General features: G+C 42.7%; 1 protein-coding gene across 1 annotated transcript in view; it reads right to left on the bottom strand.

The window, feature by feature from the left end:
- The window catches only part of LOC126235105 (allatostatin-A receptor-like), a 426,336-nt gene that overhangs the window by 394,185 nt on the left and 14,935 nt on the right, over positions 1-17,216 (bottom strand). Inside the window, exon 2 of the mRNA XM_049943840.1 lies at positions 13,285-13,563. Within this exon, the coding sequence (XP_049799797.1) occupies positions 13,285-13,563 (279 nt within the window). The remainder of the gene's footprint in view (positions 1-13,284; positions 13,564-17,216) is intronic.

Raw genomic sequence — 17,216 nt, 5'->3', positions numbered from 1 at the left:
AAATCAGGAATACAGAAATACAAGTCGCTGAAGAATGAAATAAATAGGAAGTGCAGGGAAGCTAAGACGAAATGGATGAAGGAAAAATGTGAAGACATCGAAAAAGATTAGATTGTCGGAAGGACAGACTCAGCATACAGGAAAGTCAAAACAACCTTTGGTGAAATTAAAAGCAAAGGTGGTAACATTAAGAGTGCAACGGGAATTCCACTGTTAAATGCAGAGGAGAGACCAGATAGGTGGAAAGAATACATTGAAAGCCTCTATAGGGGTGAAGATTTGTCTGATGTGATAGAAGAAGAAACAGGAGTCGATTTAGAAGAGGTAAGGGATCCAGTATTAGAATCGGAATTTAAAAGAGCTTTGGAGGGCTTACGGTCAAATAAGGCAGAAGGGATAGATAACATTCCATCAGAATTTCTAAAATCATTGGGGGAAGTGGCAACAAAACGACTATTCACGTTGGTGTGTAGAATATATGAGTCTGGCGACATACCATCTGACTTTCGGAAAAGCATCATCCACACAATTCCGAAGACGGCAAGAGCTGACAAGTGCGAGAAGTATCGCACAATCAGCTTAACAGCTCATGCATCGAAGCTGCTTACAAGAATAATAGAGAGAAGAATGGAAAAGAAAATTGAGAATGCGCCAGGTGACGATCAGTTTGGCTTCAGGAAAAGCAAAGGGACGAGAGAGGCAATTCTGACGTTACGGCTAATAATGGAAGCAAGGGTAAAGAAAAATGAAGACACTTTCACAGGATTTGTCGACCTGGAAAAAGCGTTCGACAATATAAAATGGTGCAAGCTGTTCGGGATTCTGAAAAAAGTAGGGGTAAGCTGTAGGGAGAGACGGGTCTTATACAATATGTACAACAACCAAGAGGGAATAATAAGAGTGGACGATCAAGAACCAAGTGCTCGTATTAAGAAGTGTGTAAGACAAGGCTGTAGCCTTTCGCCCCTACTCTTCAATCTGTACATCGAGGAAGCAATGATGGAAATAAAAGAAAGGTTCAAGAGTGGAATTAAAATACAAGGTGAAAGGATATCAATGATACGATTCGCTGATGACATTGCTAACCTGAGTGAAAGTGAAGAAGAATTAAATGATCTGATGAACGGAATGAACAGTCTAATGAGTACACAGTATGGTTTGAGCGTAAATCGGAGAAAGACTAAGGTAATGAGAAGTAGTAGAAATGAGAACAGCGAGAAACTTAACATCAGGATTGATGGTCACGAAGTCAATGAAGTTAAGGAATTCTGCTACCTAGGCAGTAAAATAACCAATGACGGACGGAGCAAGGAGGACATCAAAAGCAGACTCGCTATGGCCAAAAAGGCATTTCTGGCCAAGAGAAGTCTACTAATATCAAATACCGGCCTTAATTTGAGGAAGAAATTTCTGAGGATGTACGTCTGGAGTACAGCATTGTATGGTAGTGAAACATGGACTGTGGGAAAACCGGAACAGAAGAGAATCTAAGCATTTGAGATATGGTGCTATAGACGAATGTTGAAAATTAGGTGGACTGATAAGGTAAGGAATGAGGAGGTTCTATGCAGAATCGGAGAGGAAAGGAATATGTGGAAAACACTGATAAGGAGAAGGAACAGGATGATAGGACATCTGCTAAGACATGAGGGAATGACTTCCATGTTACCAGAGGGAGTTGTATAGGGCACAACTGTAGAGGAAGACTGAGACTGGAATACGTCAAGCAAATAATTGAGGATGTAGGTTGCAAGTGCTACTCTGAGATGAAGAAGTTAGCACAAGAAAGGAATTCGTGGCGGGCTGCATCAAACCAGTCAGCAGACTGATGAAAAAAAAAAAAAAAAAAAAAAAAAGAAACCAGAAGGAAACTGAGTGTACAAATAAATCTGTACACCGAAAATTTCTCAAGTAGTGCGAAGAGCTCCTATACAGAATGGGAGGAGCGAGCTCAAGAAAGCCTTTCAACTTTTATTTGATACTTGGTGCTTATCACTCTTTTCTTCAGTTGTGCTGGAAACTTGTGGGTATGGAACCTGTTGAATAGTGCACTCTTTCTGTACAATGCTGAAGTAAGTGTTATCCAAGTGCAAATCATTTTTTCACGCATCATTCTCTAAGTAAATGCTGCAGTTTCTTTCCGAACTAGTCGGTTTTGTCAACAAGAAAGCCGATGGTAGAATGTATGTATTGGGACGGTGGCATCAGAATTTCGAAACACCTTAATGTCCTACACGAAGTTGGTGAACTCACAGTTTAGATCAGTCTGACCTCCCGCATTCTTGGTGATTCTAGAGTTGACATAAAAGACACTATACGAGATATCAGTATGGATGTAAGGAAAATAAACAAGTATTACTGTTGCAGTGTCACAGACAGTAGAGATCATTCTTACAGTGAAGACAGTACCATTCGGTTTGCGACAAGGTGTTGAACGTAGTACTTGCAAGTAGGCCTTCCATTTAAGAACCTTGCAGACTTAGCACGCCTGGAAGAAAGGATATTGCGGAGACGTGGCTTAGCAACATCCACCGTCTGCAAGGTTCGCAGGAGAGCTTCTGTAACGTTTGGAAGGCGGGAGACGAGGTACTGGCAGAACTGAAAGTTTGAAGACCAGTCGTGAGTCGTCATTGGGTAGCTGAGTCGCTAGAGCACTTTCCCGCGAAAGATAAAGGTCCAGATTTCGAGTCTCGGTCCGGCACACAGTTTTAATCTGCGAGGATGTTTCATATCAGCGCACACTCCGCTGCAGAGTGACCATTTTTTTCAAGACAACAGAAGTTTTAAAACATGCTGCTACAGAAGAATTATGAAGATTAGATGGGTCGATCAGGTAACTAATTAGTAATTCCTGAATAGAATTGAAGAGACAAGAAATTTGTGGCACAATTTGACCAAAAGAAGGGACCGGTTGATTGGATACATTCTGAGCCTTTACGGACCAGCAGTTTAGTATTGGTGGATAGTCTGGGGTAAAAATCGTAGAGGGACACCAAGAAATGAATACAGTAAGCAGATTCAGAACTACGTAGGTTGCAGTAGTTACCCAGAGGTCTAACGGCTTACACAAGATACAGCAGCATGGAGAGCTGCAGCAGCCCAGTCTTTCGACAGAAGACCACCACCATTCAAGTTACAGGAATGATGAGTAAGAACACATGTCTTCAAAAGGAAATGGATTTCTTTTGTTCCGAAATTCTTATCAGCTTTGAAAGGAATGTCAAAAGGATAACAACAAAAAAAAAATGGTTCACATGGCTCTGAGCACTATGGGACTCAACTGCTGTGGTCATAAGTCCCATAGAACTTAGAACTACTTAAACCTAACTAACCTAAGGACAGCACACAACACCCAGCCATCACGAGGCAGAAAAAATCCCTGACCCCGCCGAGAATCGAACCCGGGAACCCGGGCGTGGGAAGCGAGAACGCCACCGCACGACCACGAGATTCGGGCGGATAACAACACTTAATATCTAACGGCAAAACATAATGTGCAATAAGGAACAATGTAAAGATAGCAATACAGCAGTATCGGCTCTACTGGCACCCATTAGTCGATGTTCTGGCATGATTTACTTATGACATTTGCTGGAATTTGTTTTTTATAAGATGAAAAGACGACTATCACAGTGTCTGAGATATGCTTTTACAGAATGATGTGGAATGAAAGATAAGAAATCAGTAGGTCCTACGCAGAATCGACGAAGAAAGGAATGCAAAGCACTGAATAAAACACGGGACGTGAGTCTACACATCACTCCACGAATTGACTTTCGTGGTGTTAGAGAGAGTCGTAAACGGCAGAAGCCATAAGGGAAGACACAGGAAGGAATAAATCAAACAATTAACTTTGAGTAAAAGTATTCTTCTGAGATGAAGACGATAAAATCCTGCTACCTTATGTTACAGATCCAACCACTATTGACAAGATAATCAATATTTGACAATTTAGCCAAGTGGTAGTGAAATCCAGTACCGAGTTCGTAGTGTTTAACTCTTTTTTATAGTACCAAACAAGATCTGTTGATGCAGTGACGTACATTCTTATATTTTTTACGGATATAAACCATCAAGCACTATTGATCTAATACATCTCATATGGAAGAGCTGTTCCGCAAATGCTGTGCATATAGACTGTTACAAAGGCGGAATTGCGATTTAATTTTACGACTATTTCCCGAAACATGGTTCATTCTTACGCCAACATTATGATGCCGAAATCACAGGAAACGGTTCATGAGGTAAACGTTGATGTGCAGAGATATAATTGTTTAAATTATCAGCCTGAAGTTACTATTGGAGGTTGGCGGCGCAAATATAATAGTTGTGGAGATACTGTAACGGTGTTTCTTGAACGTGCTTCCTACAGAATATTTGGAACTGAAACGCACAATACAGAACAGGCTCTCTAGCAAGTAAGAACCATCTGTCGGAGACTTCTGGGAGGGAAACTACGTTATTCTCGTGTCTCCCTCTGTCTGTACTATTTGTTAAGTAAACGCAAATTGTGTTCCTGGACGGTTCTGCTCGACGCCTTAGTCTGCTCTCAGACAACGTCTTTTGCGAGCGTTCACCCAAATATCTTAGCAGACACCCCTGGGCTTTTCGGTTGCAGTTACAAACATGAGCGAAAGTTCCTATTTATGCGTAATTAACTGAAGCAGCAAACTCAGTGTTTAAGTCCAGAGCACCGTTTATTACTGTGGCTATCGGAAACAACATAAACGAGGAAGGCCTCTCGAAGCCCCGTTAACACCACTGTATGACGATTTTTGCAAGAAGAGAGCTGTCTGCTAACTTTGCACTATCGTACAGCAACGATTATTAGTGGTTAACGTTCCTGGCTTAAGGCAAAACTGGTAACTACTAAGTATGGTACATCAATTTCCTTAACATGGAGTTTCAGTTGTGGGGATAGCTTAAGTCACGTCCACATGGCAACTACTGCGGCTCGGGAAGAATTAAACTACGAACGCAGCACATTGGTCAGCTGTTATGACGTCTTCCAGCACGTCGAACTACATTATTCCGTGTGGACATGCAGTGTTTATTATCTTTCCTTTTGACTGATTAGGAACCCCACATGAGTCTTAATATCACTTGCAAAAGTGCTTCCTTGCATCACACTGAGAAGAAGATGAACGTGGAGTGACGCAGGTACATTTCTGTTCTTACTGTTTTTGCATACAGATACGTTTTATGCCTGGTCACTATGTCACAAATGACAACTTCGTCAAAGTAAATGCAAGATGTGAAAGGGATTGTGAAAATATTTAGATTTAATAAAACTGTTAACTCTAAAAGTATTAAATTTGTTGTGCGCGACGTTATTTATATAAAGGCTAAAGAGTTGAAACGATAGCTCCCCGTATGAATAGATTTATTTGTTTTCTAGTTGGTAAGGTTGAGGATACATTGAATTCCAGTTGAAGAACTACATTAAAAATCGGACATCGCAGTGGTGAATCGGACGAAAACATTCGCAGGCTAACACGTGATTCTCGGTACATAAATTTCAAAACAGTGAAATTTTGAACGAAAGTACAAAAAAGGGAACTGAAAGTCATGTCAAAAACTTTTTCATGTGATTGTCTCTTTCTGTAGTGGCTATTTTTAACTATTTATATTTCTTTCTTGCACTGTACAGTAAGTAGGACTTTTTCAGTTAGTAGCTTCATTCTCAGTTTGGTCAGTAAATGTCTTTCTAAACAGTAACTGTGATGCAGCATTGACTTTGTTTTAAAGCGAAATATGTATAGTGCAGTGAAGGATTTGGATTACGAACTGATACGCAAAAAGAAGTAGCTGGGTTTCTTATTTGGGAAGAAAAATAGCTGATGACGACGTGTGTTTGTACCTATGTGCTGAATGATACATTCTGTGTAAGAATCTGGCACGTGGCATCTAAACAGCAGGTTTGTCTGATTCAGTGAAACCCTATAATGAACTTGTTATTTCAGTTTGTCGTTGTATAATGTGAAAATGAATTACTCTATAGTCATAGTATTAGTAAAAACCTACATGATAAGATACATCTAACGAGATTATACGATTTCCACAGTCTTGTAATATGAAGCATTTTGATATCATTTCTGAGAATGGCTTAGGAAACTCTTTCAGTCATATGCTACAGTTGGACGCAAGGCTTTACGCAGTTACGAGAAAAAGATACAGTTAAAATGCTTATTTGTCATCAAGAAAGTAACTAAATTGTATAACGTCGAAGCACGTGTTCGTTAAATATGAATGAGGCAAAACACTTATAAGTTAAAATCTTCTGGGTTATTAGGCCGCGTCATCTTTCTTCTAAAATGTTCGACGTTCCGACCCCTCTGCTGGGATCTTCCTCAGGATCTTTTGGTGTCCACTACTGCTAGAACACCGTCAGAGACGAGTCTCGCGTCCACTTATAAAGGGGGAATTTTCTGACGTTCGTGGTGGAGAAGTGATAGTACTAGTTAAAATACATGTGGCTACCATTGGTGGGCCATAGTCATAGGCTAGATTCGAAACGTCGACCAACCAACAGCGGTAGCAGGCATTTCAACCAGTAACCATTCTCCAGCATAAGTGTGGAACAGTGCCTTTCTATCCAACGATGACCACCAATGGTATCCACAGGGGATGAGCTACCAACGTCCCTTCTTCTGTATTAGCCTATGACTATGGCCCATCAATGGTAGCCACATGTATTTTAACCAATACTATCACTTCTGCAGCACGAACGCCAGAAAATTCCCCCTTTATAAGCGGACGCGACACTCGTCTCTGACAGTGTTCTAGCAGCAGTGGACACCTAAAGATCCTGAGGAAGATCCCAGCAGAGAGGTCGAAACGTCGAACATTTTAGAAGAAACATGACGCGGCCTAATAACCCAGAAGATTTTAACTTCAGTGACAACGGCCACGAAAGCCTGCAGACTTACATAAAACACTTATATTTTCTAGTACAGCAAATACAATCGTGGACTCGCATTCATTCCTCTTATAGTTGGCAATAGATAGTGCTTTAGCGTGGAGTGTTTTTAATCTCGAGCGATACCACTGAACTGATATTGTACGATCTGCCAACGACGGAGTCTGTCTTCTCCTGCCGAACTCCATGAATGGAGGAACGGTGCCGTAACAGAAGCAAATCACTGAGAAATGTGCTAACTGTTCATGTGAAATAATGAAGACTATATAACTGAAAAAAATTCGATTAAGGAAAGGTAATTTTCGTTTTCTTATTCAGAACCACAACTGCAACTGAAGTGTTAATAGCAGTGGCAACTGACACAAGATAACGAACATTATTTTGTCCCCAGGCAGGTAACTTCCAAACGCGTGAAACAATGCACGCCTTATTCATTACCGTAACTTCGAAAAAATTGAGAATTTTCGTTTGGCCATGGAAACGTACTGAGTTAGTCTAAAGTCAAGGCAACTGCTCGCAAAGAGCAGGACATCCTGCACAGAATGCGGCTCCTGCCTCAGAATTCTTTTTTTCACTTCACGTAAACTGTAGATACAAGTGGTATCAATAACAGCTTCCCATGGTAGTCTGGAATGAATGATCACTTAAACTAAACTGATTATCGGCTGCTCCTAATAGCATTCTAGTACGTTACTTCCGATGGCTCAAGCTAAGTACAGGGTACCCATAATTGGAGTTAAAGTTTAAAAACGCTGCTCAGAATAACGTCAAACTTGAACAGCATATTACTGACGCAGGGGGAACCATTATGGGAAAAAAAGAAAAAGAAAATTCCATAGATTACGCTGTAAGCGTCAGAATATGCACACCAACAGACGCGAGGCACACGGCTGTTCCTCAGTTTGCGTCCCAGACGCTCCACCTGACTGTTTCCATTAAGGATAGCGCGCTGCAGAAAAAAATGGTTCAAATGGCTCTGAGCACTATGGGACTGAACTGCTGTGGTCATAAGTCCCCTAGAACTTAGAACTACTTAAACCTAACTAACCTAAGGACAGCACACAACACCCAGCCATCACGAGGCAGAGAAAATCCCTGACCCCGCCGGGAATCGAACCCGGGAACCCGGGCGTGGGAAGCGAGAACGCTACCGCACGACCACGAGATGCGGGCACGCGCTGCAGACAAAGCTCTTTTATAAAGACGGTGACTGTGCGCCAGTAGCCCTGCAGTTGTTCTGGACGCTCAAGGATATGGAAGAAAAGGCACTGGTGCGATGTCTGCAAAGGGTCTGGAGAAACTGGATTAAAAAATTCGGAAGTCATGTTTTTTAATTCAAAAGTCATGTTTTTTTGAAATGCAATGTGGCAGAGGCAGACAAGCAGTTAATCCGACGTCTGTCGAAGATGTGACCACAGCATTGCAGGTAGGGTCGAGCGGTGGTGTACAATCATACAGGTTGCCTGGCAGCACGACGCGTAAAATTCTAAGAAGCATCCTGCACTGCTTGCCATACAAAATAACTCATGTTCAGGAGTTGCTTTCTGCTGACCTGCAAGCAAGATAAACGTTCGCTCTGGAATTTCTTGCTGGCACAGGAGTGGAGTACGAATGGCGATGAAACGTTACGTGGACAGACGAAGCCTATTTCCATATCCAAGGACACGACGATATCAGAAATGCAAAGTATAGGCACCGGAAAATCCGCAAGGACATCAACCGGTACCACTTCATTCTGCAAAGTATACTCTGTGGTGCGGGTTGATGACATCGTTTACTGTAGGGCCGCATTTTTTTCAAGAAGAGTCCCTTGGGTTCTATTACCTATACCGTCATTGGTAAACGCTACCAGAATCTTTTGCGCACTAACGTCATTCCAACCGGTCAACAGCGTGGATATGCAGGTAGGATCATTTTTATACTAGATGATCTTCCTTCGCATATTTCATAGCCAGTGAAGCGGCTCGTGCAGAGGCATTTCGGAAGTGCTAGAATTATAAGCCGCATTTCCCTAAAGCGCAGACGTCCATATCTCCTTATCTTAAAGCCGAGTGGCTTCTGGATGTGGAGTTATCTGAGCGACATTGTGTTCAGTGTTCCCATTACGATTGCAGCTGAATCGAAGACAAGCAATGCGCAACGCATTCTGGACGTGAACCCCGAGACACTCCGACCTGTTGCGGAATATTCCATGTTTCTATTTCAACTCGTAGGGAAACGCTGGACAGCAAATTGGACACGTCTTGCACCAGTCTCACGACAGAAAACGACGTCGTTATGTTCTTTATGGAGGTTTTGGCACCTGGACAATAATAAATAGTTTTGCTTCTTATACGGTTTTCAGCTTCACGAAAATGAAAAACCGATTTTTCCCACCCGATGTGGTTCGATATTGCCGCGGTGGAAGTGCCTACCTAACTAACAGTGCGGATGATGTAATGTGCAGCTCAAATCATACCCATCGTACTGCGATTCGTCTGTCATCTGTAGCCGACCCCATTCACTTTAAGATGCTTACAGCGACATCTATTTGAAAATTTTTCGTTAGTTATATTTTTGTTCTTTACTTTTAACCCTACGTAAATAAAATGCTGTCCAAATTTAACGTCTGAACAGTGGTTCTCATTCTACAGCGTTTTGAAACTGGAACTTTGATAATGGACACACTGTATACATATTCTACTCATCAGTCACCTTCATTCATAGTATGGAGCAGTAATGAACGATAACTCATCAGTCAGTACGGTATGATAATGGTTCATATTCCTAGAAACGCCTTACCAACTACTTGTATGGTAACAATTGCTACTTGTTACATTTTTGTTTTAATAACACTAATTTGTAAATGGCATAGAAACACAGTAATCAAGTAAGGGCTTGTATTATTCGCTACAGTATTTCAGCTTTGCTACTTTGTTTATAGTTCTCTAAAGCATTAATTTCGAAGTTAACATTCATCCAACTGTATCTATAGGAAAGCTGCCTGTTCTAATCAACATCACACCCGGAATAGTTCGATTCATGGAAATGGTTGCGATATTTCCAGGCCAGGTTCTAGAAATCAAATCAGCAATGGTGTACTACCGTCGATGACGATAGTATCTCTAAACTGACACTGATTAAAGGAAATTTATAACTGAGTTGTAAATGCTGCTATGTGAATTATTTTCAGTATTCGTTAGGTATTAGAGAAGAACTGTACAGTGTTGTTTTAGAGTATGGACGTTGTACTTCCGGTATCAACTGCACACGTTAATAACGAACTGGTAGAAAAAATGAATCGTGTGTGCTAACTGTAATCCAAAATTCGTTGATGACGTATAGCTCGTAATACTTAGTTTCGATGGTACGAGTAGAAATGATTTTACGCTCGATGTTTACGTTAATTAATCCTTCATTGTATTCGCTTTTCCGTTTAATGAGAACTGTGTCACGCACAGCAGAGTAAACAAACACGACGCAAATGAGTGTATTTGTTACCACAAAGAAATATTGCACGAGTAAATTACTTATGAACAGTTCAAGTGAGGGAGCTGAAACTTTCGCGAGAATTACAGACGAAACCCCACTGAGGGAACTAATACATGCACGGTATAAACTGTCCCGAAAGGTCAGTATATTGTAAAAAGTGCTAATATAAGTGCATCTCATCGCAGTGAATGTGAAGTGTTTTCATAAATTCATTCTAGTGAATTTTAAATTATACTGCGAGATGTTGCAGCAAGAATGGACATCAGCATCGAATCTGTTGTGTCAACCATAAAGGGGCAGCAACTTTTACGTGTGCAATGTGGACGTCTATCCATCTCATGTTTGTTCAGAAGTTGGGCCATAACAAGGTCTGTGGACAAACTCTGAATCTGAAATGAACAACAGATGCACTGAATCATCTCTGCGATTAAACGAAGTAATATTGAGTCAGTGAGAGAATCAAATCGCAGTGAGCTATTGGGAATGAATTGTTAACAAATATCTGGAACACTGAGGTTTTCAGCCATATGGATTATTTCAAGCGAGATGTCACAATTAATAATGAACATTATTGCAATATGAAAATAAGACATGAAACTTGGACAGGGGTGTGAGCGTTATGATTTTTGGACTAACATCAACGGCAGCCAGTGTTAAATTTCAGACACTGACACAGTAATCATTAGCGAGAATACGGAAAACAATTATTCGAGACAGATGAAGCATTAGAGAAATTTTTTTCTTGGGAATTTGTGGTAAGATCTTATGGGGTCAAACTGCTGAGGTCATCGGTACCTAGGCTTACACACTATTGAATCTAACTTAAACTAACGTACGCTAAGGACAACACACACACCCATGGCCGAGGGATGACTCGAACCTCCGACAGGATCAGCCACGCGAGCCGTGACAAGACGCCTTAGACGCGTGGATACCCCGCGCGGCAAGCATTAGAGGCATACGTCTTGAAACAGGTACAATGGCCGACCACAGTAAAAGACGACGGACATGCGTGGCACAGGCCATCACACGTTCCTGGCCACTTTCTTTGGAAACCAGTCAGACAGCACTGACAATATGATTTTCTTTTAGGCAGTGAGTCATTTGAGTTATCGGTGTCAGGCAATTTTGGAATTTGTTAAGAGGGTGGCGGTGGTGGTCCATTGAATAGTATCGATAAGAAATACAAAATTAATGTAAAGGATGAGTAAGTAAGGGGAAACCTAATAAGAAATATAATAAATAATTAGTTAATAATGAAGGTTAAGAGATCATTAAAAGGCACTTATTACAGAAACAGTGTTCTGATTAAAGTGGCTCAAATAGTTAAAGCTGACAATTTCGTGTGAGTAATAAGAAATAATCATTATGATATACTATGATTTAAATATCGTGTTCATATTGCGAGCGTTATACGGCAGGCTCCGCTCCTCGCTTCTTGCTTCACGTATTTCACTCCCTCTAATCACGCCAGTCGTCTTCTTGTAGTCCTCTGGCATCCATCGATTCCCAGATATCTTGACTTCAGCTCCTCCTAGGTCGCCTACGCTTTATTCTTTCCACTGTGTTCCACTGCCACACTTCATTTGGTCATCGGTTATCGTCTATTCTTTCCAGATGACCATAACATTTCAGACGTTTCATCTTTATGGCGACAGTTATTGATTTATTAACATTCAATACCCTCTGTTATGTTGGTATTTGGTACACGGTCCAGCTTGAAGATGCCATAACTTCACCTGTAAAGTTACATCTCTAGTGCAAGCAACCTCTTACTCTGGCGCTTTCGTGCTACCCATTTTTCTGCTGTGTTACAACAACTGAACGATATACCATCTGTTTCGAAGCCTGTTTCGTCTTGGTCTCCTGCTACGATGACCTGCTCATCAGCGAAATTCAGTATGTATAAGTTTTCGTCCATCAAGTGGACTCCCAAGCCTAAACATTTGCTCTTCCAGGCTTCAAGTGTTTAATAAACATACATTTCAAACACCGTCAGTGGTATTGGATTTCCTACTTACAAAGTGCTCACAGAGTCCATATTGTATTTTTTTATTCCTTTGCTGTAAGCAGTTGACACGTTCCTCACACTTGAACACCGATTGTTTTGTGGTACCGTATCATATGACTTCTGCAAATCCACGAAGACTAAATGTGTATGTAACCCTTTGATAATTCTCTTGTCTTCTGCATTAAGTAGTGTGAATATTTCTTCAAATAAATTTTCGTAAATTTTATGGAGAATAATACAAATGACACAAAGCATAATAGATAAGGTATAGTAACAACAGTGACAAGTGGTATAGGGAATTTTAACTGTGAGGGTTGTTACTACTTACTTGTCAAAGATACAGTAACGGATTTATGTATTTTGATCGAGTTGAATTATACAGGATAAACCATTCATGTAGGATTGTCTGTTTCATTAGAACATTGAATAATGTCCAAACTATATTTAAATAGAAAAAGGGACATAGAATAAGCACTAGGCACTTGGGTACAACTCCGTAACTAACGTCTATTCCCCTCCTCCTCTGGACTAAATAAATTACGATGGCCCGAATTAAACTTGCAGCCGATAACATGCTTGAAACGTAAGACAAGTGTGGCAGTGATAGCTAGACTATTTGATGGAAGTATCTCCTTCCATTTCCGACTTTATGACTAAAGGTTTCCACCGTGGTAAATAACACTTGACTGTCGGGTTTTCGTTGACACCGTTAACGAAAACGCGGAATATTTTCTGGATACGCACCTTAATGTCGAAAAGTAGATTCAGGCTTTGGAACTAGAGATTCAAAACGTTGTTACATTTTGCAGTCTGTTTCGCTGCATTCGTGGAGTTGAGCTGGTGTTAAGAACTCTGGTGCTGTACGCGGAGCAGGCGGACTTACCTGGAAGGCGGGCTTGTTGTGCGTGGCCTCTAGGAAGACGCAGGCGGTGTGGTGTATCTTCTCGAAGTCGTAGCCGACGACGCCGTGGCTGGTGTAGACGGGCGCGCACGCCGCCAGGATGACGACCCAGGTGACGGCGATGGCGGACAGCGCGTGCCGCTGGGTGCGCAGCCCCATGGACGACACGGGGTGCACCACGGCCAGGTAGCGGTCGAACGACATCAGCACCAGCGTGTACACGCTCGCGTAGCACGTCACCACGATCAGGTACTGCACCACCTGCAACCGAGCAACCGTCCAGCGTCAGCACCACTCGCAGCAACGTCATCGGCAGATGGGTGGGGGGTGGGGGAGTGGGGGGGGGGGGTAGGGGGGTTGCACCTGGGTAACGCACTATTCACTGGTGTCCTAGAGAGTCACTGTTGTTGAACACACTTGTGTTCTGCCAAATCCCAGGCAGCTGAAAGTGGGTTAAGAAGTTTCCTATTGAGATTATGCAGGAGCAGGAAATCAATTCTGGCATGTGATTCGCAATCAAGAAAACATACAGAAAACCTCGTTCGACGCATAGGGATAGCAATTACTTTTAATTTATTTATGGCAAAACATATGACACGCATATTCTTGCATTGGTGTCTGATTGAGTAAGAGGGTGTAGTAAATAATTTAATCGACATGTTTATCAATGTTTTTAATATATTTACTTTGTTGGATATACCATTCCTTGATGGTGAGAGCAGCACAGATTGAAGTACAGCTTCGTTCTTATCAGCCAAATATACCAGCAACCTGGGATTGTGTCAGAAGGAATCCAAATGTTCGAATATTTGTGAGGAATTTCCAGTTCCGGCAATTGCTTGATATCCAAGGAAAACCTCCCGAAAACCTTGAACGAAACTGAGCGATTGTAATTAATTTTATTTTGTTTTGGGATTGTATTATCTATATTCCAGCCAAAAATAAAAGTGTATGCATTTGTGTTTGTTTGTTTGTTCAGTCCGAGAGTGTAAACAAAATCGTAACAACGAAGGAATCTAGTCTTGTGCCAGACTCTACGACAAACATTCGTGAAACTCTGTAGAGCAGCAGAAGTCAGCCTTTTCACAGCTTAAGTGACACTAGCGCTCCAAGCGGCTCGCTTTACTAACAGTGGAATGGCACGATATAAACTACAAACTCGGTATTTTTAATGCTCTTTCTTACATAGTATTTGCGACTCACTAAACGATTTTTCCAATACGAAAAGTAAAACGTAATTCAAGCGATATATGGTCTCGTGTTGGTGTCAACACACCACGAGTTTGTTCGCACGTTTCAAGCTCGTTGCAGAACATTCAAACCTAGATATTATTTTACAGTCTTAGAGATTGTCTGCCTTGGCTCCGTCCTCTTCCCCCTTCTGTACCTTTTGTATACGGCGGACATGCCGCCGCCGTCACTCCCCGTCCACCTTCTCCAGTTTGCCGATGACACCGCCTTCCTTGCCCTTGCCCCCACCTTGCAGCGTTCCCAACACCTTCTCCAATCCCACCTTGACCGGTTCACCACTTGGTGCAACCAGTGGTTGCTCAAGGTCAATCCCTCCAAAACCCAGGCGATCATTGTAGGCAAAACCACCCCTTCCTTCCGCCTCCTCGATTTCTATCTAACCATCTATGGCCGTCCTATCGCCCTCACCCCCACCCTTAAGTACCTTGGTGTCACCCTCGACCGTCGCCTCTCCTGGAACCCCCATCTCTGGACAATCCAAGCCAAGGCACGCTCCCAACTCCGTCTCCTCAAGCTCCTTTCCGGCCGTACATGGGGTCTGGACCCCTCCACCATACTCCACACCTATAAATCCCTCATCCGCCCTATCCTCTGTTACGCCCATCCGGCCTAGATCTCCACCCCCCCCTACCTTTTATAAATCCCTTCAGATCCTTGAACGCCATGCTCTCCGCCTCGCCTATTGCATCCGTCTCCCCTCCCCCATGCGGATCCTGTACGACCTAATTACGTTTCCCCACCTCCTCCTTTTCCTGGAACGGATATGGATCCTCTACACCTCCCGTAAACTCGATCCTCCTCACCCGCTTGTCTCACCCATCCTCTCCCACCCCCGCCTGCTGCCGTGCCTGTATTCCCACGTCCCACCCGGTCTCCATCTCTACACCCTCTTTACCCTCTCCAAAGTTGGCTTCCGCCAGCTCCCCCTCCCTGATGATGCCCTCCTCCCCTCCATCTACCCCTCCTATCAACTTTGATCCTCCCCTCCCACTTCCTGTGTTTCTTCCTTTGGGCACTGTCCCTCCCTTCTCTCTTCTTTTCCCCCCATCCCCCCCTCCACCCCTCTTCCTCTGGGCTTCCCCTCGCCCTTCCTCCCTTCCTTCGTCCCCCTATCTCTCCTGCCCTTGGCATCTCTGTTCTCCCCTCTACCTCTCCCACCCCCTCCTCCTCTCTTGGCGGGCCCCCAGACTCGTACACACTCAGTGGGCATTCGCGCGCCGGAGATCATCGCCATCAGTGTCTCGTGTGTGTGCCTTCGTTTTGTGTTTAGTGTTCTTTCGCTGTCACGCCACCACTGTTCACCTGTGTCGTCGCAGTCGTCCGTGTTTTGTGCGCCGTGTCAACAGGTTTTAGTGTTTTTTATTGTCCAGCGTGAACGGCTTCGTGTATATTGTTTTTCGTGTCTACAGTTTTTGCCCGCCATTTTTATTGTATTATCTGTACATCCTTTATGTCATATATTATACCACTCGCGGCTGAAGAGCAGCGTACTATGCTGCTGACAGCTCACCTTTGTACAAGGTGTTTAAAATAACAATAAAGAAGAAAAAATTGTCCGCCTTTGCTTTTTATAAACACGCATTTGGCCTTGTCCTTGCTTTTATGCCTTGCGTGTACCTATCATATTCATGTACTCTGCTTTCCAAATTTAAAAATGTATACAAGGTAATCAAAAACAGTCTGAAAAGCTTGTAACGGTGTTTCAGAGCAGGTTGTACTGAAAACTAACTGTTAAGAACAAAATTCGATACGTCAGTCCGTTTGCGAGTAAATTAGCATTGGAGTTAGCGAGTAACGCCGTTGCGCGCCTAAATTCAAGCAGTCCGCCAGAGATGGTGTCGCCAAGCGCGTCCTTCGTTCGCTTTTGCAAAACCGAACAAGAAAGCGCAACAAAAATTGTGCATGGGTTGGGATTAAGGATCTAACCCGGGGCCAAAGGCTGAGCCGTCTCTTGCACTATAATCTACGCTATGACAACAACTGTCACTAATTGTATCTGGCAGGCCGCTTCAATTTGCCTGGGCAACTGCATTATTGGCTAACTTCAGTGCTAATTAGAAAGGTCAGACGTTTAGAATTTTTTTTGACAATTATTTCTGAGCACAGACTACCCTCCAACACCCTTACAAGCTTTGCAGACTGTTTCTGACCGCCATGTACACGTCTTCACATTTCGCTTTCCCGTCTGTAACATTCAGTTCTCCAGCATGTCCGCCTTCTTATCGCGTGCATGCCTGAAAAGTAATGGAACATGTGTTAACTGTAGTTTAACACAAAACATAATTCCTGTTAAGTTTCGGCTACCACTGGTGCATTATCAAGTAATCGTATTTCGCTAATTTTTTGCCCGTGATAAACAAGAGGTACTTTACTTCCCTTTTCCCATTTCCAGCTACAAAATAAATATCAGTGGAGACAATGAACACGTCTTACACCGCTCCTGGTTTTGACTTCTTACACGAAGCTGTCAGTACAGACTCTTATAATGCGCTTTGAATAAACAGATGCTTTGGAAATTCGAAGCTGCTATTCCCAGTTATACACGCATATTCAGAAAAAAACGGAACACCTTGAATGATTAGAGATAGGACATTCATACCCACAGAACATGTACGTTAGGACGTTCAGCGGAAGTAGCATCTGAGCCACGTCCGCCCGCGGCG

This window comes from Schistocerca nitens, chromosome 2, assembly GCF_023898315.1.
Source record: "Schistocerca nitens isolate TAMUIC-IGC-003100 chromosome 2, iqSchNite1.1, whole genome shotgun sequence".
Lineage (NCBI taxonomy): Eukaryota > Metazoa > Arthropoda > Insecta > Orthoptera > Acrididae > Schistocerca > Schistocerca nitens.
The sequence above is the reverse complement of the archived record's forward strand: the minus strand, read 5'-3'. Positions and strand labels throughout refer to the sequence as shown.